Source organism: Hydractinia symbiolongicarpus, chromosome 6 (assembly GCF_029227915.1).
Source record: "Hydractinia symbiolongicarpus strain clone_291-10 chromosome 6, HSymV2.1, whole genome shotgun sequence".
NCBI classification, from domain to species: domain Eukaryota; kingdom Metazoa; phylum Cnidaria; class Hydrozoa; order Anthoathecata; family Hydractiniidae; genus Hydractinia; species Hydractinia symbiolongicarpus.
In genome coordinates, this window is record NC_079880.1 from 11,964,639 (window position 1) to 11,988,314 (window position 23,676).

Sequence of the window (23,676 nt, forward strand, 5' to 3'; positions counted from 1 at the left end):
CAGAATCGGAGCCAGAACCCAAACAAGAACCATCTGGTAAAAGCGCTGCATCTGCGATGGCAATGAACCTTCTTGTGATGATGAGTGCTCCAGTCTTCATTGCATTCGTTTGGTATTGAAAAACTTTGACAATATGAACTTGGGTTCTCATAATTAAGTGTAATAATATAAGAGTCAGGCGTCCTTAATAGTGAAACGCGAATATAGAGGTTTTCTTTACTTTCCACTTGAAAGACAAAGTTAAAAATGTAGAGTCACACGCTTTAATATGCTGACCATAAATAGTTAGGGCAGGTCTACGCGTTTCACTGTTAAGTTAGCAAGACAAGAATAACATAAAAGTTGTAAACAATGCACTGTCCTGCTTGTAACCGTATCGTAAAAAACATTTATTTTTGCACCCTGTCATGTTATTTTGTATGTGTAAGTCGAGCTTATTGAATAAAATTGCTAAACTAAATTTATTTATTTTTTTTACCTTCCATCTCTCTACTTTTTGCGCCCTGCAACATATTTTCAAGTGACGCATGGGATAAGTAGGACCTCGGATTCCGGAACCCTACAGGGTGCGTTCCAGCACACAGTGCAAATTTATGAATTGAGAATATTACGAGGACCAAAATGATGCAAGCGTAAAAATGACAGAGAAAGAACGCATGTAAGGGACTTTTCACAAGACTTGTATTTTGTGCAATGTTTGGGTTACTCCTGAAAAAGATACTTTTAAATACGAGAGTGCCAAGAAATTTAAAATGGCTAAAAAATAAAAATGTCGGAAGTTTTTCAAAATTCATTAAAAAACAAACAATGAAAAATGTTGTGTACAGCTTTAGTAGCTAGTTTTGGACATAGTGAAAAAGACATCCAAATATAAATGTCACAGTTATGCTGGATAGCCTTATCTTTCATATTGGCAAAAAACTCCTTATCGACTCTTAGAGTATTGTTTTTCCTCTTGTTATCTTCATTCACTACATTCTCGTCGCCAGATATAAAAAAGTTTTTGGAACTATAATGAGTTAACTCAGCTGAAGATATTAAAATAGAGCAATTCTACCAAATTTTAAGAATAACCACTGTTTACTGGCTATTCTTTTCTATACTTTTTGATGTTGTCAGGTTACCTCCCAAAAATAATAAGATAAATAAGAGCTAAAACGATAATTTTTTTGTCTTCAAAAAGAAAGAAATAATTACAGAAAGACTTTTTTGATCTCATAATTCTTCCTCTGTCTGATTTGATCACATACAACACACCCTCTTTCAACTAACATGCGCATAACAATACAGAAAATGCCGCGAGGTTTTACTCTTAACGGTAAATACTTTACATAGATTTTGAGTACTTGGAGTAATGGAATTATTTACTTTAGGGGAACAAATTTCGTGGAAACAACCTCTTCCCCAAGGCTTGCTAGGTTTTTTGTACGCTATGACGGAAATGTGAAGAATAAAAAACCCAATAAACAAGCTCGAAGAAGAGGCTCTCGCGGAAAAAAACTTTTCCGGTACCGAAATTATAACGAAATATTTAAATTTTCACGGTCGACCAACACTTCAGCATGAAGAAACGCCGAAATTAAGGCCAAATTACCGCCAAATTTTTGACTGCAGCACACGTGGTAATTTTTGGAAAATAATACGTCACTAACGTCGCACTTAAAAAAAAAACGTCTATGCGCACAATCTTTGTGCCATATTTTGGTTTCGTGGAAAAGAGTTTTCAAAACTTTTTAATCGCAAATAAAAGTTCTGCAAATTTTCTTCTTTAAATACAATTTGTTAAAGCTCTATTTGGCTTTTTTATTATTATTATCATTATTATTATTATGGAAATTATTTACCCAGGATAGCCTATTCAGTTCCTATTGGTACTCAACCTCGTTCCCAGGGCATTTTGCCTTGTTGATCTCCGTAATAACGGCTCAGGGGCCACAAGACCCTCGGGACGAGGTTGATTGGTACTGCTATCAACGAGGGTCCTGCGAAGGGGTTCTAGTGCATTTAAAGCTCTCATTTGAGCTACGAAAGTCATGCAAGCACAACAGTCGCTCAACTAGACAACCGCCTAAGGTATCAATCCTATTCTCATGTTGAGCGCTAAGCAGAAAGGATCGATTCACACTTTTATAGTCTCTGGCATGACTCGGCCAGGGTTTGAACCCAAGACCTCCCGCACTAGAAGTGAATGCTCTACCATATGGCTACCAGTCGAAGTACAGGAAACGAGTATAGAAGGAAATTTAAAGTTCAAAGGTTAGCTACCTCCCGAAAAAAAAAGTTAAGTTCTAAAAGTTGAAAATATATCAAAACCTAAGAAAATAACCTTCATTTTTCTTAAACTGCCCTGTACGTTTTGGTATTATAGGATCTTAACAAAACTGATATACTGTCTTATATCGTTGAAACACTGGATAAATAAATATAAGCAAAACTTTGTGTGTAGTCTTCGATAAAATACACATAAAACCGATTATTCCCGAGAATTAGCGATTTCGAAAAGTTCAGGGACTTTTTTGACGATTTCTGGTCTTGAAATGTTGTGATGACGTCATGTAGATAATATAGCTTCGCTCACCGTTTGAGAATAATCGCGGTTATCGAAGCTTGTGGTAGTTTCGTAAAATGTTATTTTTATTTTATACTATCTACCGTAAAGCAACTTTACAGAAAAATGAAGGTTATTTTCTTAGGCTTTGATATATTCTCAACTTTTAGAACTTGTTTTTGTTCGTGAGGTAGCTAACCTTTGAACTTTAAATTTCCTTCCATACTCGTTCCCTGCACTTTTTTCATTCAGACAACATGTGTTGGCTTTCCGTTTCTTGTTAGGCATGATCTTGAGCTACAAGTCTTTTTAAAATATTAAAATTTAATAGTTATCCGATTTCCTGGTGGTAAAAAAACCACATTAGGTGATTTAACTCTGTTCAAACAGTTGTAGTTTTGGACTAAAGTCGTCACATGAATACTGTGAAATACATTTAAAAAACTTTGGCCATTTTATTTTTATTTTGCACCTATACGAAGTAGACACGTCCCTACACGAAATAATAGTTCGTATAGGAATATATAGAGATGCATACTGTGACTAGAACACATAGTCTCCCGTTTTTCATATGCTGAGATATTTTTTTAGTCTACGGAGTATTTCCATTAAAAACATTAACCTACGTCCTGGTGCCTGGGGTCCTACTATTCTCTAGATTCCCTGGATCTTGGGTCCTACCTTTTTTTCGTATGCTGTTTTAGGTGGAACTTTTATTAACGAAACGTTATAACACAACGTAAAACAAGGTTGATAACCCAAAGCCCTTCCCTACGCCATGAGCGTAAATAAAGGGGTGGATGTGGGGCTTATTTTTCTATAAAATTAGGTTATTAGAAATTTAAAATAGCGAAAAATATATTTCCAAATATTAGATATTGTTTAAAACTTAACCGTTAGGTTTATTGGTAATGCAACAACCTTGATGATAGAGAGTAGCATATAGGATGGGCTATAGAACTCTTTTTAGCTGAAAAGAGTTAGATGATCAACCTCCTTGATAATACGAACGCGTTATTTCCTGTTCCTTCCCAACAACATAAAAACCATTAAGAATCTTGGATCACAAATTACAATTGGTATGTAAAAAATGACACAGAGTTCTTTCAAATTTCATTGTGTCGACATATCAGCTTAATGGAAATTACTGATCGCCCTATAACTTGGTAACATGACAGAATAACACGACTTGCTAAAAAAATGTGTGGTTCACCGCAAGTTTAAATGATGACTACGAATGGTAATAACAATAAAATAAACAAAGAAGTAATTTATATTTTATGTTTTTCTAAGAACCCTGTCGCTAATGTAACCACAAAGATGTGAATCATGAAGATAACTAATCGTGACATTAGCGTTAAGACTAGAGTGGCATAAAAAAAATGGCGCAGAAAGGTTGTGAACCTGAACGAGAGATACTTCATCGATATTCAGAACCTTGGGAAAAAAGTGACTTTATTTTAAAAGTAGAAAGCGAAAAGCTACACGTGCACAAAACAGTACTTGAGTTAGCATCTCCTGTTATTTCTAACATTTTGCAATCGACAAGAACAAGTGATGAACTTTTGATAACAAATAAAAAGGTGAAAGTAGTTGTTTTAATGTTGGATCTGATCTACCCAGCAGGTCCTTTCATAGAAGGTAAGAGTGTGAAAACTACTTCAGACTGAAAACACTTTAAGATACCCTAATTATAATAATAATTGTAATAATTAGAATTAACGTACTATCATTCCAATTTTTGACACTTCCTTTTAAAATTTAATGTTTTGTAAAATGTAAATTTCGAGGTAAGAAAAATAATCAGGTTTAGCTGCTTTACTTTTTTCACAAACTTTCGATATACATTCTCAAATGCAAAAAGATGGTTTATAAACGTAGGGGTCTTGATAGGTTGAAACAACGACAACCGCGACGTGACGACGCGACGTGACGACAATGACAGCAACAAACACTAGTCAGAAAAGTTACCAAGCCAGCCTTACCTGAATTCTTATATTTATTTCCTTATTTCCACGAGAATTGCATGCCAAGGTTCAATATTCTTTTAAGAATTTCCTAGAATAAACGTTTTTTATTTAGATATAACCTGTTACAAAGAATTGCTCGATTTGTCCAAAGAATATGAAATTGTGAAAATCCGCGAAACTGTCGACCGACTTCTAGCACAAATCATGCTAATTGAACAGACTAAATACAACAACAAAAGTTATTTTAGTTCTTTGAGATTCAAAAGTGAAGAAATAAAATCCATGGTTCTAGCTATCGAATATTTGAAAGCAGCGGAGCAGCATTGCTTGTTAAAAACAAAGGAGAGATGCTGTAGTTTACTTATTCATTGTTGCTATGGAGAGCCGTTCGAATCAAGAGAATATCGATCTCTTTCTCCAGCCATTCAACTTAGTATATTAAAAGCAAAATTGCAACCCCTAAAAGTTAACAACAACTCTATCAAATCAATTATCAAGTTTTGAGGAAATTTTTATTTTTAGAGTTTTTACTGAAAGAGTAAATACAGTTGCACCTACATTTTTCATTGAGCATGCAATTGAAAAGCTGTACCTTGTTTTTGTTTCATAGCTTCCCCGTTCTCGTCCCCAGAACTCTTTGAGATTAAAATCTCGAAAGGTCGAAAATAATGGCTTCCCAGCCCTTACCTCAATGTTGATCTTAGACAAGCAAAATATGTGTAGTAAACTCAAACATGTACATAACAGACGCTAACATTGCTTTTAGGGGAAAGGGGAGGGGAAGCAGTGAAGGATTGCAGATTCTAGAGGGACTATTAAGAATGTTTGAAAAATGGGAAAGGGGGAACTTATTTGATACATATTTGATACATATTTCAACTATGTGTTTCAATATTGACACTTTTTGAATTATGATACCTAGACCAACGAGAATTCAAAATGTTGAGACATGACAGCTGATTTCAAAGTTCATCACCACAAGCCATTGCGTAGGCTATTTCTATATTAGATTCACACATCTTGAACTTCTCACAATTCATTTTTTCAATGCTCACAGCTCACTGAGGACTTAGAACTTAGGCTATTTGGTAAAATCCAAATTCTTAAAATGTGCAAATTTTTGCTTACGTCAGTATAGCCATTTTTTTACAAATTTAAGGGCTTTCGTGAACCCCGACGGGGACTATTTAGGTGTGTGGGCGTGCTAGAGAATTTGATTAGCAACATTCCAACGCTGTCTGCCTGGCCTACATGTGTGCAAAAGTAGCTACTTTACAGCCTGCTGGGTGCAGTGCATTGAGTGTTTGACACTTGTGTACATATTTGAAAAATGTGAAAAAACTGCTTTCGTCTCAATACTTTGCTTAGGTGCAATTGTATTACTAGTTTGTAGGTTAAGATAATCCATTAATTTATTATTAATTATTATTATTCAATGGCCCAGAAATATTTGGTAGCTGATGTTTTTTATTTTATTGCAAGACCAAAAAAAACACATTTTTCCAATAATTTCCAGCAGTATGTATGTCACGTCAATTTTTCAAAAGCTGCATCTTATATGGATAGGTAAACACCATCTGAACCTTTCTTCAAGAGACTGGGTCATTTTTATATTAAAGAAGAACTACTCTGTTTATCACTAACACATTGCCTGGGAATGAGCGGGATTCGATCCGCGGTCCCCAGAACTGGGAGCCGCAGACGAACCCACTACACTACGTGCGGCAATATGTTAGGCCCCTAACAGAAATTTTATTAGAAGATAAGTCTCAAATTAGAACAGCTTCATGATAGATAAATGTGCATATTTTACTTGGCTAGCCTCACAAATATCGAGGGATATACCCTGTCTATTAATTTCAGGAGGGGCCATGGCTTAGATGGAGGGTCCTAAAATATTTAATGCTCATTTTGAGCTACGCAGACTTAATTTGTAGGGCCTGCGCTCTACCAGACAACTCCCAGCAACATCCAACGGCCCACACAGTGCGTCATCTCCCCAATTTCCCTCACATGGCTTGGGTAACATTCACTCGCCCACGTTGAATTGCCGTCAAAAAGAATCGAACCCCGATCTCCCGCACAGAGTACGAGAGCTATAACCACTACGGCGCCACAATGATCAAATCATTGTTTCCATGAATAAGAACAACCCGGTCCTGAAGTGTGCTATTAAAATAAGGACAATCAAAAATTTCCAATAAAGGTAAGGACTTCTTGTGGTCGTTTCTGACTTGAGTGTTTGATTTTTCATGAAGTAGCAACAAAAAACAACTATTTTAAGATAAACACACAATTTGAAAGAAATTTAAGAAATGAAATTCTTAATGACACGAGATTAGAGAGTTCCGAAGTTGTGCTCTCAAAATCATGTTCCCAGCGCCTTGTGTCCCTCTTTTCTACCTTGCGACTTATCGCCGCCCTGACGTCAGAAAAGAGACAAAATACCCTTAGGACGAAGTTGGTGTTTTCACGATGAAGAACAAAAAAGAACGAAAAGGTTAAAAGCGGCCCGAATAGTAATAAAATCAGATCAAACTTTAGTGGTTCTTTTAAAAAAGCGAAAGCATAGTTTTACGTGGTCTGTACACATAAAGTAAATCTCAATATTGATCTTGATGATATCATATCGCACGTAAACAAACATTTGGCTTGTCGTAACAATGACAACGGCTTAACACGTGCTACACATGCCATTGAGAATGTTTACATAGCTACGTAAGCAACTTCATCCAGCCCCGCTTATAAACAACGACCTCGCTTACAAAAAAAGTCTCATGGTGATGAAAGTTTACGGGTCAGTTTCCCAACAAAACTTGTCTGGATCTTAAAATTAGGGCAATGTTAATTATTTATATTTGTCTATATTTCGGATATGGCTTATCTGTATTTTTAACATCATTTAAAGCAAATATAAAACAAGCTGTTGTAATATGGTCAGTTAAATTCAATTGTTAGAACACGTAAAGTATCTTAGGCCTTAGGAAGTAAAATGGTGTCACAAGCGAAGATATACACTTGTTTTATAAAAGAATTCTCTAGGACTAATGTAATTTTTAAAAAAGGTGCAATTTAATCCAAAAAATGTGAGTGTCTACCAGTGGAACTGTATTTTTGACCCAAATTACTGAAAGGTTAATTGACCTCCTCCTTCACTCCCACCCCACTTCCCAACTTAACCTGATATGTGGCAGGCCTTTGAATCTTGCTTGTGTCTCGTGTAATCAGGAGGGGGCAATGCAATAATAAAGTAAAGTAAATCTCTGTTGTTAAAGAAATGAATCATGAATTAATTATGAGATAGAATTGTTCGCCATTGTTTTTTGTTGTTGTGAAAAATTTTCAAAATAACGAGAATTTTTTGTTTCTGATTCTATCTATTTATATTTTTTAATTGATCTTGTTAAAAAAAATCCGGGAATCCGGAATCTCACAGCAAGACAACATCGGAAATGCCTGGAATTGTTATATCTGAAAAGGGTATATATATATAATATATATAATTCTTTATATATATTTTTAATTATGTCAAAGTGCGAACAATTTGACCCGGCAGTTTCAAAAAAGGACAAAAAAACTATTTTTTTTATAAAGTCGGGTTTAGAAAGAATGATCCGATATATCGAACCCGGGTGAGAAACATGAAATGCCAAGATCAAACAATCACGGCAAACACACAGAAACGTAAATAAGTGCCTGTTAGGCAGCTCTACACAGATAGACAGCTAGCTACAGTGCAAATTAATTATCGTTAGTTTTTGAAAGTATGCCTAACTCATTTATCATTTAGCAAGATTGTTATAACAAAGTTTTGCGGTGCATACAAATAAACAAACCGTTAAAAAACAAACCGTTAAGCTGATTCACAAGCCAGTAGGTCAAATCAAAATCAAAACACATCAAAACTTGTACGAAAACCACCCCAGCTATAACTAGCTGGAGCTTTTAGATGCTGGAGCTGATATAACACGGCCCAATGGTGAACTATAGTGTTAATTTTGTGTGATAGCCTTACAGCTACCTGTTATATAATGGAAGAGACAGTTAATGGAGCTGCTATTGGTAAAAAGGTTGATCTTGACTGGACTAAATTTGGTCTTGCAGAAACAAGTGATTATCATCAATCTAAAGCAGGAAGAGGAGCAACTGCAAAGGCTGAATATATGTACACGACAGAACCAAAAGAAGAAGTTAAAGAACTTTTTGAACATGAACAAGAGGTAGCTAGCTAACTGTTCTGTATAATAGCCAGTTAAGTTGTTAATGTTTGTAGATTAATTCCAGCATGACTTAATTTGTTTACTTTGCAGCAGTAAGATCTTTGGCTCAGGCATTTGCGTGGCAGGAAAAAAGATGCTAGGTGAAGTGAGGTCGATTTTCCTGTGTGTTCGCATGAAAACATCGTTTGAGATTTTAAACTATTATGAAGTATAGATTGATGCCTTCTGATTTGTTTGAATTCTTTTTTATAATCCTTAGAATGCCCTTGTGTAACGAAATGGACTGATAATTACTTTGCTTCAGCCAGCGCCCCAATTTTTGTTTCTGTCACACCGATGCCAGAGCCAAAAGAGCTTATCAGTAAGAATGTAAACAACGGAATTTGTCTATATACAAAGTTCTGAATATCAATTTTTATTGCATAGAAAAATGTCACATATTTAAACGACATATAACATATACTTTCCTTAATGCTAATTATTTAAACAAATCGGTCTGGTGTTGATAACTCTGCTTGTTACATAACTTTATAGTTTTTACTGTAAACCATACCTTATTAGAATTAAGAATGCCAGTGAAAGAGGCTTGTGTTTATGCAGATAAAAGCACAAAATAAAAACGTCTGAATTCCGTGATCAAGCAATCTTTTTTCAGATCACTTTGAATGTTTAAAGAACAAAAAGAACAAAATTTAATCACTTCAAAATTTGTTTCCTTTTACACTTAAAAAATAAAATTTAAGAAACTTAGTACTTTGTCTTTCTCGTAAAAACAAAGCTGCAATATTCGGTCTAAATACAAATATACCTTGAATTGATGCTTTAGTTTCATGTTGCATAATGTTGTTAAAATTTTGGTTCCTGTTTCAATTTTATAGAATGCTAATTCTGAAGATTCATGGTGGAAGTCCAGTTTTTTTGTTACCAGCAAATTGTTATTTGGCACATGGGATGGTAATAGTTTTTCCTAGATTTTTTTTTCTAACAAAACTAAGGACACAACATTTACGACAGAGTAGTGGTAATATTTATTTATCAATAAGTCATGTATAATGTAAAAGCAAAAAATAAATAATAAATATTTTGTTACAAAAATGACTAATTGATATTACTATTAGTCGAGGACTATTCTAAAGGAGGCCACCAGTGATTAGATTAGATTTTGATAGAATAGCAAGATCTAATTCAGGACACAGAGACTGCAGCTTATTCCAGTGAACAACTAAAAAATAGAAATAATACCATATTTAGAGGTTTTACAGTGACTTTTAGCTAATAAACCCTCCAATCCCCCCCCTAGTGATGTGAGTATTAGAGTAGTATCTGAGATGAAAAGTATTAGAGAAGAATTTTGCCTGTTTAAAATTTGATAAATCGTGAAAACATTTAAAGTATGTGTCCATAAATACTTCATATTTCGTACACTGCATTGTAAGGGAAAAACTATATTTTCGTACAAAAGGACACATCTTTGTAGCAACTATCTGTCATATTTACTACATTAGTTTTATTGATTTAAATACATGCTTTTTAAGAAGAAAAATATACCGGCCTTTTATTAAGAAAAAAGTACTGTGTGATAAATCGTGTACCACAAGCAAAATTTCTTTGCCCTGTACACCGCACGTGATTTGCTGTGATATATAAGGTACAGAAATATTTATGGCCAGAAATTTATCAACCTGGAGCACTGTGCAAAATTAGATTGGGGATTACTATTGGTAACTAAGACTAACATAGTGACAAAGCCATGATTTAAAGTCTTGTCGATTTAAATGAAGGTGGCATGCGTGAAATGGTTAAAAAATTTTCATTAGAAATAAACTCTTTACTGTCACAACAAGTGTAGTTGGGATCTGCTTATGTTCCATTTTAATTGAATAAAAAAAATTATTATATAGAAAAACAAATTTAGAGTTCCAAGTTCAGAAATCTATATCACTCAGCTAGCCAATCTCTTTGTGGAACTGGGGGAGCAATTAATGGCTTGTGTCATTTTTCCGAATTGGATGTGTCCTTGCATGCGTCAGAGTGATCGCTGTTGAAACTAAAGCCAACCAACCAATAATTTTGTTGTGTTCATTACATTAAAATATTTAACAAAACAGATTAAGAAGAAGTGTTACATGTGCTCCTTTGTTACTGGTGGAACAGCTGTCAGCAAACAGTGTCCTAAGTATCATTATGTTAAGCCCATAGACATGCAATCATATAAAATGGACAAATACTTACTGATGGGCCAAGACGGAACTTAATTTTGTTAAAGTTGTACTGAAGTTTAGACCATATAGTAACAAAACATTATAGCAGACTAAGTCTTTCAGTAATTCTTTATAGTGTGCATACAGTTATAATTTACCTCTCTGGTTTTGACCATTTATGTATTTGTTAAATTTATTATTTGGCGTAAGAATAGTTGATCAGACAAACTGAGTAAACGGGGCTGGAACTCTAAGGAGCGAAGGTGTCGCGCACGGTAGGACAGATGTCAGGTGTGAGCATCGTCAGACCGTTACCCAGCTATTACATCACAAGGTAGATAACACTAGGTTGAGGATGGCTAGTGTAAATGTTGGTACTCTGAGAGGTAGAGCAGGTGAAGTAGTTAAAATGTTAGAACGTAGATCTGTTGATATGTGTTGTGTTCAGGAAGTCAGGTGGAGAGGAGCTTCAGTGAGATTTGTGGAAGGTAGGAGGGCAAGGTATAAGCTTTTTTGGATTGGTAATAGTGATGGATATGGAGGGAATATTCGTTGCAGAGAAGTGGGTAGAAAAAGTAATAGATGTTATGCGTGTTAATAGTCATATTATAGTGATAAAGTTTTTGATAGGTAATAGGATTGTCACTTTTCTGTCAGTTTATGCTCCACAGTGTGGACTCAGTGAGGAAGATAAAGATAAGTTTTATGATGAGTTTATAGCAGTCACATCAAAGTTTGGACACTAAACTTGTCATGGTGGGCGGCGACTTTAATGGTCATGTTGGGAAGTCATCTAAAGGTTATAGAGGTGTGCATGGAGGCTATGGATTTGGGAGCAGAAATAAGGAAGGGGACAGATTGCTTGAGTTTGGAATGGCAACAGACATGGTGGTTTGCAACACATCATTCAGTAAGAGACAGAGCAGGCTGATAACATATGAGTCAGGTGGTTGTAAGACACAGATAGATTACTTCCTGATTAGAAAGTCAGACAAGAAAGTGGTGAAGGATGTGAAAGTTATATCGGGGGAAGAGTGTGTTTCCCAGCATAGGTTGCTGGTTTGTGATATTATCTTGAAGAGTGTTATAGAAGCCAATGGAAAGTACAGGCCCTGTCGAAAAGTCTGGAAGCTGAAGGAAGAGATTATAGCAAGACAATTTAGTGCAAAAGTCCAGCAGTTAGCCTACAATAGTCAATGTGATAGTGACAATGTTGAAAGTGCTTGGACTACTTTGAAGAATTGTCTTCTAGAAGCTTCTGATGATACCTGTGGGTGGACGAAAGGACCAGCTAGACATAGACAGACCTGGTGGTGGAATAATGAGGTTGACCAGTGTATAAAGGAAAAGAGGAAACTTTGGAAAGAGTGGAAGTCAGGTGGTAGTAAAAATATTTACTTAGAAGCTAAGCGTCGCGCTCGTACAGCAGTGTATAAGGCAAAATCAGAAGCAGAGAGAAACAGATTTGCAGATGTGTTAAGAAGGGAAGACCAGCGCAATGAGGTATTCAAGATAGCAAAGCAAATGAAGAAGACTAATCAAGATGTTGTAGGTGAGAAGTGTATACGTAATGATGAAGGTGTTTTGGCTAGCACAGAGGAGGAGAAAAGGGTAGCTTCGAAGAATCATTATCAGAGGTTGCTTAACACTGAGTTTGATTGGGACGAGGATAATTTGTCTGATGATGATGTTGTAGAAGGGCCAGCTATGCAGATCAAGACAGAATGGGTAGTGGAGGCTATTAGGAAATTGAAAATTGGCAAGGCTGCAGGAGTATCAGGTATTGTTGCAGAGATGGTAAAAGCATCTAGATATATTGGAGTTGAGCTTATTACAAGTCTTGCTAACCAGATTATAAAGGATGGTGCTATTCCGAGTGAGTGGCAGTCGAGTGTAATAGTGAATTGTTTCAAGGGCAAGGGTGATACATTAGAAAAGGGTAACTATAGAGGTTTGAAGTTGGTTGATCAAGTAATGAAAGTTATTGAAAGAGTGATTAATAAGTTACTTAGAGAAAGAATTGATATAGATAAGATGCAATTTGGTTTTGTTCCAGGGCAACAGATGCAATATTTTACAGCTTCAGGAAAAGTATTTAGGAAAGAGAAAGAATCTCTATTTTGCCTTTGTAGATTTAGAGAAAGCTTTTGATAGAGTGCCACGTAAAGTTATTTGGTAGGCTATGAGAAAATTAGGTGTGGATGAGTGGCTAGTTACGATGGTACAGTCTATGTACAGCAATGCTAGAAGTCGTGTCAGGATTAACGATTCACTTAGTAATGAATTTAGTGTAAATGTTGGTGTACATCAGGGTTCTGTACTTAGTCCTTTGTTGTTTATTCTAGTCTTAGAAGCGCTGTCGATGGAGTTCAGAACAGGTTGTCCATGGGAGTTATTGTATGCAGATGATTTGGTTCTCATAGCAGAGTCGATGAAAGAATTAGTTAAAAAGTTTGAGAAGTGGAAGAAAGGACTAGAAGAGAAAGGGCTAAAGGTAAACACAGCAAAGTCTAAAGTCATGATTAGTAGCATCGCAGCCAAGTGTGACCTTGTAGCTGGAAAGTGGCCTTGTGGAGTTTGCAGGAAAGGGGTTGGTAGTAACTCAATTTTTTGTCAGACTTGCAAGCATTGGGTACATAAGAAGTACAGTAGTATTAGTGGAAGGTTAAGAGCTGGCATACAGTTTGTATGCAAGCGTTGCAAAGGTGAGATTATGGAGAATGAAGTATTTCCAGCTGTAATGATGTACAACAGTGGCTCGTTAGAGATAGTTGAGAACTTCTGTTACTTAGGTGATATGTTGGGCAGTGAAGGGGGTGTTGGTAGAAGTGTTACTTGCAGGATAGGTTCTGCTTGGAAAAAGTTCAGAAAGTTACTTCCTTTGTTGACTAGCAGAGTCCTGTCAATTGAGGTAAAAGGTAGGTTGTATGAGGCCTGTGTAAGAAGTGTTATGTTGTACGGTAGTGAGACATGGGCAGTGAAGCAGGAAGATCTTGACCGTTTAGATAGGAATGATATGAGAATGGTTAGGTGGATGTGTAACGCCAGTCTGAGAGACAGAAAGAGTTCAGATGAGTTAAGAAGCAGGCTAAGTCTCCGTAGAATTAAAGATGTTATCCAGATAAGAAGATTGAATTGGCTGGGGCACTTGGAAAGAATGGAGGAGGATAATTGGGTAAGTAAGTGTAGAGACTTAATAGTTCCTGGGGCAAAGCCCAGAGGCAGACCGAGAAAGACTTGGCAGAAGGTTATAAGGACAGACTTGATACAGAGGAAGTTGAGTTTAGATCTAACACAGTCTAGATCAGATTGGAAGAGGGTCATTAATAAACCCCGTCCAACCCATGCTAGCATGGAAAACGGACGTTAAGCCGAGAATGATGATGATGATGATGATGACATACCAATGTTTCACTATTGAAATTAGCCACTGTTCAAGTAATTTGAAACTTGATTTTCTTGGAAACAACTAGTATGTAATGTTTGCTGTTTTTGTTTAGGAGTGTTTACTACTTGTGTGATGAACATGATTGGTGTTGTTGTTTTTCTGCGTTCTGGTTGGATGGTGGTAAGTACTTATTTACTTACAGGTGGTTCCAGAATATGGACATCTGACTAATTATATTTTCATATTTATGTAATCATGGGTTTTAAAATTTTTGTTATTTGATTTTTAGTAATTTCCTTTGTTGTTATTTTAGGGTTATGCTGGGACTGGCTTGTCTCTGTTAATAGTATTAATATCGTTCTTAGTTGCTTTGGCAACTGTCATGTCTGCAGTTGGGATATGTGACCGTTGTCATATCGGTAAAGGCGGTGTTTATTTTATTATCACTCATGTGCTTGGTGGGCGAATTGGTGGAGCTATCGGTCTCTTATATTGCATTGGTCATGTGAGTACTTTTTTTAAAATATAACCAGAAAACTAACTGAAATTTATAAGATAGATTTGCAGAAGTTTTGTGTTATTTAGGCTACTGCTACTGCATTATATTGTACTGGGTTTGCAGAATCTCTAGTTGGCTTAATAAACTGGAACGAAGCATGGGCAATACGTATTGTTAGTATCATAACGTTATTTATTTTGCTTGGAATTGCTATATCTGGTGTGAAATGGATTATACGTTTTCAACTCATATTAATTGTGATATTGGCTGTCGCCATGTTGGATTTCGTGGTTGGAACAATAGCCCAGGAGAAACCAGGTATGCATAACAGAGTTGTTATTAGACCTTTAAGATTGTTGCATTAGCAATAGATAATATTTAAAACTTACGTTAGATCTAGTTTAAACCAATATGGGTTATCTAACATTATTTGGCAGTAGCTCACACTCACCATTAAATGGAGCTGCTGAGTATTGGATTAATAACTCTTCTCCATTTTGTACCTCTTGCGTCTTTAAAATAGTTTTTTAATATCCAAAACAATATTTTTCTGAATTACCAAAATCACACTCATCTTTTTCATTTGTCATTTTGAAAACTTTGCAAAAATGAAAACAAAACAAAAAGCAAAAAACAATTTGCATGATTTGATAAGTTATAATACAAACGATACATGGAAGGTGACTTAAAGGTACTGTCTAGTAAAAATATAATAATAAAAAAGTAGCCTGAATTGAATTCAACTTTTCTTATTTGTTGCAAAAAATATAAGTGATTATATTTCTTAAGTTTTACAACTCGAATAACATTTCCTTTATGTTTACAAATTTTTCATATCGCACATTTTCGAAAGCAAATTTATACCGAAGCCATTCTACATGAAAGGGAGGCTAGAATTATATTTTGTTGTAACGTAAGCGTTGGGTTCTTAGCGAATCAAACAGCATCGTGTGATGGTGAAATGAAAAAATCTGACGCCACATGTCAAGTTGAATTCCTTGAGAAATCTGGTAATCATTTTTCGTAATATACCAAACTATCAACTGTTGTTGTCATATTGTATATATATTGCACTCCAGAAAACCGACCAGCAAAAGGAGAAATTATGAAAAATGCAATAAAATACAAACGCATTAATTAATTTGTGTTTTATGTACCTTTTATACTCCTTTGACAATTATCAACCTTGTTCCCAGTACCCCTATCTATTACCAAAGCTACCTCAATTAGCAAACAACACAGCGAACACTTTTTATAACGTAATGCTTCGAATAAACGCCCCGTTCTATTAAACTCTCCCCTTGATGCCCCCAAAAATGTCAAAAATGAAATAAACGCCCAGGTGTTTATTCGAAGCATTACGGTATGTATATTTTAACCAATTGCAAATATTTGAAAAAATGTGCAACCTCGTTTCCAGTACAGCTTTCTGTTTATTTTTTAATATAAAAAAGTACCAAGTGCAAGGTTGGTTTTTAATTTACAATCAAATATTTTCTTCGGCAACTTTATTTGTCCAAAAAAAATCAATTTCAGGTATTTCTTCACCTTTTTTAAAGTCGGTATACACCTGATTCGGACTTGGAGATTCTCTACATGTCCTAGACACAACACGATGGTATCACTCGACGAACGCCTTTTCCTAAGTAGTTATGACCAAACTAACAGAATTGGCAGCATGCCGCATATTGATAAGATCTAAAAATATCATCCTCAAATAAGATTGGAAATACTATGGCAACAGAAATTTTAAGAGTGCTAGCGACTTACTTGTTAGAAACTTCATCCTATTTTTAAGTTCACAGCTTTTCAGATTGTGAAGAGCAATTCTTTAAAATACCAATCGCGTTGATATCTTTGTGCTCTGTTATACATTTCTTATCTAAAACACAATAGAAATCTTGTACCCAGGAGCTAATTTATAATATAACGTAAGGTCAAATTATATAGGTACCCTGTAGCTGAAAGTATTTATAGTGTCCACCTCGTTACAACAGAAGCACTCAACAGCTGAAGGCATCGTCTCGTACTTTTCACACAAGCACCACTCACTGACATCTATCTATGTGCGAAAAGCAGTGGGTGATTCTAGTGCGTCTGCTTCATCGTCATTATAAGAGGGAATTTGTTGTTTGTTATTGGGTCGTTCTGGTTTAAACTGAAATCCAATTATGTTTACACTTCTTTTTGTGAACATGGTTGATAAACTTAAAAAAATTCTGTTGGAATAACATTAACTTTTTTTCTTCATTTCTTTTTTTGAACGCGCCAATCTCTACACAGGGGTAACCCAAAGAATACGTCATTGCATAAATTGCGCATATTAATGTTTTTACCCAGTCCTTTTTCTGTGTTCAAAGTTCAGTAAAGATGGCGATGGAGAATGGCATGGTCAAGTAAAAAAAAATTTAGTTTAAACTTATGAAAGACATTTTTGGTTGTATTTAAATGCTTTTTTCTTTACTTTTGTACTAAGGTGTAAGTAATATCAAGTTTTAATGTTTTACCGGACAGTACATTTAAGTTCAATAAATGCATATAGTTTAAGATCAGAGGATGCTTTTAGTTAGTATATTTTATTATTATATATTTTATTTTAATTTTTTAATTTAAGTGATACGCTATTATTACTTAATTCATTTTATTGAAAACTCCCACCCAATAATCTGCCCTTAAATAGTCCAGGCACAGAATTTTAAAATTCTTTATGCGTTACTAAAAAAGGTAATAGTTTTTAGGTAGAATGTAACTATATATTGAGGGGAACAATAAGAACGGATATTATATATTGGTATTATTTTCGATATTACCATACCTATATTATGATATTATATTTGGTTTCCCTTCTCCTGAAAACCATCATAAACACAGCACCTTAAATACAGCACGGATGTGCCATGATAAACTATTATATATACATAATACCTACCATCTGGATAAGCTATCTGTTGACATCTCTAATATATTGTAGCATGTAGTGTAGTGGATTCGTCTACGGCTCCCAGTTCTGGGTACCATGGATTAATCCCTGCTGTTGCTGTCATGCAATGTGTTAGCAATGCACAAAGTAGTTATATCTGTAATGACGATACTGATTATACTCACTCGTCATGATTTGAAGATCTGACTATACTCTCAAGAAAATGCACATGTTGATATGTCATGACAAACTATCATCTACACAAATCAAATCTTGTCATTGAGTTGGCATTTGAACATAATGACAAAAAAATAAGTTTTAATCTTTAGAAGCAGGCTTCACTGGATTCTCAAATTATAATTTTGAAGAAAATTTAAAGTCAGAATTTACTGATGACGTATCCTTCTTTGTTGTATTTGGTGTGTTCTTTCCTACTGCATGCGGTGTATTAGCTGGTGTAAATATGAGTGGTGACTTGAAAGATCCAGGACAAAACATCCCAGAGGGATCAGTTGCAAGTCTTGGAGTATGGTATGTTTTAATTTGTAATGTGTTTTTATAATAATTCTCATCTTCGTGGTTTTAACGAGTCATTATCCTGATTTTAACACGTTCTTCTCATGTGCCGTGATTTTGACGTGTTTTTCTTTAATATAGGCTCTTTCCGTATTGTGTCCTTATCATAACTTTACCATAATGTTTTATTATTTATTTATGTTTAGTGGAGCATTGTATACAATTATTGTTTTATTTCTTGGTTCAACTTGTTCAAGAGTGGCTTTGCAAAGTGACTATATGATAATGGAGAAAGTAAGGATGTGTTTCTCTAATATTAAATTCTCTTCTTATTTTTCAGTGTTGAGAAAAAGTTGTTCACATGTACCATTTCAGACACAGCGATTCTGCTATGTCATTGTTAACCTATAACTTATTTAGATTTCTCTGGTTGGGGCATTGTTTATTTTCGGTTTGTTTGTTGCATCGCTTTCATCTTCACTGGGTGGCTTGGTTGGTCCACCAAGAGTGCTGCAGAGTATTGCTGAAGATGATGTTCTACCGATTTTAAAACCTTTTGCGAAATTAGTAAGTTGGTTATTTTATAAATGGTCTTGTGGATGGGTAATTTTTGAGGGGGATGGTGGAGAGTAACATGAGATCGTTTAGGTATGTTGTAACTCTATCTTTCCGCACGTGCAACTTGTTTCCCGAAGTATATCAATATTTTCCTTATGAGGAAAATCATTTTGTCCAAGCTTTGTGCTGCTAAAAGTTGTGCTTTACAATCAACAAACTGTCAATTCTTGGTGGCCTAGGTGGAAACCCCAAGGCGTACTCTATTTTTAAAAGGGAATGCTATCTGTCAATTTAACAGAACAATGTTTTTAGTTTTTGTTTACATTGCTTTATCTTTCCCATACAAAAGGTTTGTTGTGGTTTATATTTTTTAAAGTTGATTTTCCCTTCCAACAGTTGCTTTGTAGGAGGTTAGTTGGTTGTGACTGGGATAGCCACTGTCGCCACTCTACAACCATCATGGGGTTTATTGACAATGTTGGGTGTCATGCATATGCAGGCCTCAGTTAGCCTGGTTTTAATATTTCTCTTTACAAGCTGGATTAGGTGACTTGGTAGTTGATATTAATTTTCTTCTTTACTTTTTTTATAGCAAGGTGTCAATCAAGAGCCGCGCAATGCCACGCTGATTGTATCCTTCATCGCTTTGATGTTCATATTTGTTGGCAACTTGAACACACTGGCTCCTATTGTGACGATGCCATTCCTTGCCACATATACTGCTATAAATTATTCATATTTTGCCATGGCTATGAGCTATGATATTAAGAAAAAGAACGCTTTAAAAAGCACTCCTTCGCTGTATTTAAAAAGACAGAACGGATTTAGTGAAAGCACTCCTCCTCCGTATTCTAAAACACACAACGGTTATGGTGCGTTATCAGATAGCGTCGTGTCTAAAAAGGAGAGCATAGTTAATACTATGATTGTACATGAGAAGGAGAGTTCTCAAGAACAAGCAGTCAATGGTGATGTACCAACTGAAAACGCTCCTCCACAGGCTGTGAAGTTATCAAATGATTATAATGAAAATACAGAAGTTGAAGTGCACCCCAGTGAGTTTAGGTTTTATTAATGATGTAATATTATTTGTAGCATGAGGATCCTATCAGATGACGGGTACCTTAAACGTACTGATTTCGCGGATACAAAACTTTGCGATTCATTTGCGAGTTTTCTGAAAAGTAGTAAAAAAAATAGGAAAACAGGAATTCATCGTTTCAATTTAGTGAAATGAATCATGTTGCACTAATTTCATCTTTTGTTTTTCTGTTAAGCAAATCTCATGTATTTATTTTGGAGACATGTTTTCACAATTTTTAGTGACAAGGCAAGATTCTAGTCGTGATATAGAGTGGATAGAAGAGAAGCATTCAAATGAGTTATATGCAAAACTTTGCAATCGTTGGGTATCGCTGATCGCTGTAAGTAACTTGTCTTATCAAACCCATAAATTCAAAAAATTAAAACAAAAAAAATAATCTTGGAAAATTATACTTTCGTTTAAAACAACCAGTGAAAGTCTTGAAACCTTTCGATTTTTTTTTGTAAGGAGACGTGTTTTTTGTTATGAAGTTGAAGGTGAAGAATTTGGTAATTTTTAAAATTCGAATGATTTACACTACACGCTTTTTTTTATACAAAAATTCTAACCAGGCTGGTCATTATTCTTATTTCTCCGTTGCTCTAATCAATAGACTTATTGTTTTCAAGTTTAACTATATTGAGGCCGACAACTGTACTCATGTAGGGAGCTATCAACGTTCTTCTTACATCCTACTAAGCATCTCGTTAAACGCCTCCCCTTTCTTCATTTTGCAGGCATTGGTGTGCATCTTGTTATCGTTCAGCATTAGTTGGGTGTACGCATTAGCCAACTTGTCGGTAACGTTACTACTCTATGTCTTCATCAGTCAAGCAAGATCGGGTTCAACACCAGGAGTATCAAGTGATTTTCATTTCGGTCAGTGGCTTTGCTCGATATTCTCAAGAAAAAAAGACAGGTGCGTGTTTTAGTTTACTGACAGAGTCAATCTTCCACCTTCCCTACGTTTCGCATACCTTTTCCCTTATAGGCCCATGGCTTTTAGTATTTCGAAAAACTGTTTAGTGTTTACACTGGAAATATTATTTTAAAAAATATTTGCCTAGCGACTTGACAGGATCTTAGATTCAAAACCTTATGCAGGATTCGTACAGGCGAAGATGGTGCAGTGGCAGCGCTGTCAACTTGTAAGGTGTCAAGTTCGATTTTTCACTCCGGCGCACTTTAAAATTTTAATTCACAACCAATTTGAAACTATCTACTGACCACCAGTTGGCTTGTGTGACAGGCAAGCAAGTATAGAGCAATGCTATACGTATCTCTAGCGGATAATGTAACTCAGTTACCGTTGGAGAAGAGCCAACCGTTAGGATGAAATCCCCAAGCCCGTTAAAGCTTACCCTTATTTACTTACCTATAACGTAAAATAAATTGTCATTTTTGCAAATAAGAGAAACACCTACAGAAATTGAGATTTTTTTAATATTGATAAAATTTCATAGTTTCTATTTCTAACAAGACTAGAATAGTTTTGAGTGTTTCAGGAAATTTTTTTGAAAGCTAGGAAAAATTCTCTGCGCAGTACTCCCTTCAGAACCTGAAAACGATTGATTTGTGTCCTGGCCTTATGGCTGCATACCTTGCCTTATAACCGATGAGTTGGGTATTCCTCATACCTTGCCTCACAGACGTTCTTTGATTTATATATTCTTGTTTGTGTTTTCTTTATAGTGACGAGAAGAAAGAGCACGTGGTTATACAGACAGATCAAGTTCCATACGGTATAGCTATGTATCAAGTAACGCAAGATAACTCCGACTACGAACATCGCGATAGGAAACACTTGGCATCTTTAATTAATAAGCCGGTACCGTATCATTAGCATTGTTAATCAATCGGTTCCGTATCTTTCGGTTAGACGATGGTAATAATAAAATTGATAAATTATATAGTTAGTCATTTTAAAAAAGTATTTTTTGAGTTTACCTCTAGATCTGTAATAATGTATGAAGATTTGAACTTGCGCAGTACGAAATCGATGAAACTGGGAAGTATTTTAACGGAACGCCTTTTCTTAGCGTCTGGAAATACTATTTTTGTGTAAATAAATTTTGTGGTCGTGAATTACGCGAATATAAATATATACGAAGTGTCACCTGTAAAAAAATCTTAAAATTTTTGCCTCCTTTTTTTTGTCTATTTGTTTTGCGCAAATTCACGACCGCGAAATACAATGGCCAGACCTTTAAAATATCCTTATTAACCTAAAACAGGGACTAATTCTTTACCAAAATATTGATTCCTGACCTGCATTTCTTTCCAGGTTATTATTTTTTTTTAAAAATAGATTAACCAGAATGAAATCAAACACAGTTGAAACGTGGAATGGTTTTTTATCTTCTTAAATTTAGGACCTAAAAACAAAGTGGACAATTTTTAATGGCTGATGAGCTTGTATTAAAGGCTGGCGCAAATAGCTCAAGATAGAAGAGGACAGTTTTCTTATTTATATGGAAATAAATTTTTTTTCAGTTTGCACTCTTAAAAAGTGATGCATTACTATACATTATTATAAAGGCGCATTTCCCGCTCAAAAAACAAAAAAAAAAAAAAAAAAAACAACGAAAGAATCAGAAAAATAATATTGCTGCAATCTGATTGGTTATATTGCTGTAATCTGATTGGTTATATTGCTGCAATCTGATTGGTTATATTGCTGCAATCTGATTGGTTATAATGCTAATTTTTCTTTTGTTATGTTGGAAACGAGCCTTTTAGTTCAGCAATTTATTTATTTATTTATTATGTACAAAATTGGGTTTATATCTTGGTGTTCTTTTGTATATATTTTAAATAACATAAATCATAGAAAGTATATATATATGTCTGTGGATGTGTACACGAACCTACTTTTCAAATGTTTTGTTCCTGTTGCCATATCACTTAAGAAAACAGTCTCGTTCCCAGTACCATATATTTTATATCGTCTCAGGTGACTTAGTTTTGAGACAGTCTTCTTCGAATTTCGTTGCCAATAAAAGTTGGTGGATATGGAACACGTTTGAATTTTTTTCTTTTGTTTTTTTCTTGTCTTCTGCTTGTAATCTTTTGATTGTTTCTTGTACTGTTTGTGGTTTTCATCGAGTTTATCATTCACCTTTAACATTTCATTCTTGCAAGAGAAATTTTCTCCGCTTGTATGGCGAATGATATATTGTTACGTTTAGTTGCTTGGTTAGGTAAAACAAAAGTTGTGAGTGTTTTTATTTGTTTATATGCAAAGTATTTATTTGTTTTATAACGCGGAAATATACACTTCTATAGTCTTGGATTTTTTGCGTCTGATTTTGAACACACAAACGTAATTTGCGCTCATGAAATCAGACGAATATGGAATACCTCGGTTTTAATGCGTGCTATACATTTTGCAACATAAATCATCACGGTTTCGATGCTTACATTACATTTTTTGCGGCGTAAATTATGGCGTTTTAATGCGTGCTATACATTTTGCGACATAAATCATCGCAGTTTCGATGCTTACATTACATTTTTGTGGCGTAAATTATGGCGTTTTGAAAATAATTTGATGATTTGGCAGCCATTTTAATAATTTCTATCGAAATTTTCGGACATTTTTCTTAATGAAATTGTTTTTCATGTGTTCCCTGTATTTTTTGTATCGAATTTGAAACGCATCAACAGATATAAGGTTTTTATTCCATTAAACAATTCAAATTCAAATTTGTTTGTATGGATTATTTTTTTTTCACATTTTGCAACAATAATTATTGCGTTTCCGTATGTGTTC

The 23,676-nt window shown here is 35.0% G+C and overlaps 2 protein-coding genes across 2 annotated transcripts; both read left to right on the plus strand.

Moving 5' to 3' along the window:
- The first annotated feature begins 3,611 nt into the window (after positions 1 to 3,611).
- Positions 3,612 to 5,097, plus strand: LOC130647772 (uncharacterized). The gene is made up of 2 exons (XM_057453733.1): positions 3,612 to 4,189; positions 4,631 to 5,097. Exons 1-2 carry the CDS (start codon positions 3,931 to 3,933, stop codon positions 5,020 to 5,022), a joined length of 651 nt encoding a protein of 216 aa, XP_057309716.1. The 5' UTR covers positions 3,612 to 3,930; the 3' UTR covers positions 5,023 to 5,097.
- Positions 5,098 to 8,144: 3,047 nt separating this feature from the next.
- LOC130647015 (solute carrier family 12 member 8-like) lies at positions 8,145 to 23,196 on the plus strand. The gene is made up of 12 exons (XM_057452718.1): positions 8,145 to 8,738; positions 9,617 to 9,692; positions 14,440 to 14,507; positions 14,641 to 14,832; positions 14,913 to 15,144; positions 18,076 to 18,277; positions 18,469 to 18,556; positions 18,683 to 18,829; positions 19,413 to 19,875; positions 20,144 to 20,244; positions 20,642 to 20,823; positions 21,597 to 23,196. Exons 1-12 carry the CDS (start codon positions 8,550 to 8,552, stop codon positions 21,745 to 21,747), a joined length of 2,091 nt encoding a protein of 696 aa, XP_057308701.1. The 5' UTR covers positions 8,145 to 8,549; the 3' UTR covers positions 21,748 to 23,196.
- Positions 23,197 to 23,676: the final 480 nt, after the last annotated feature.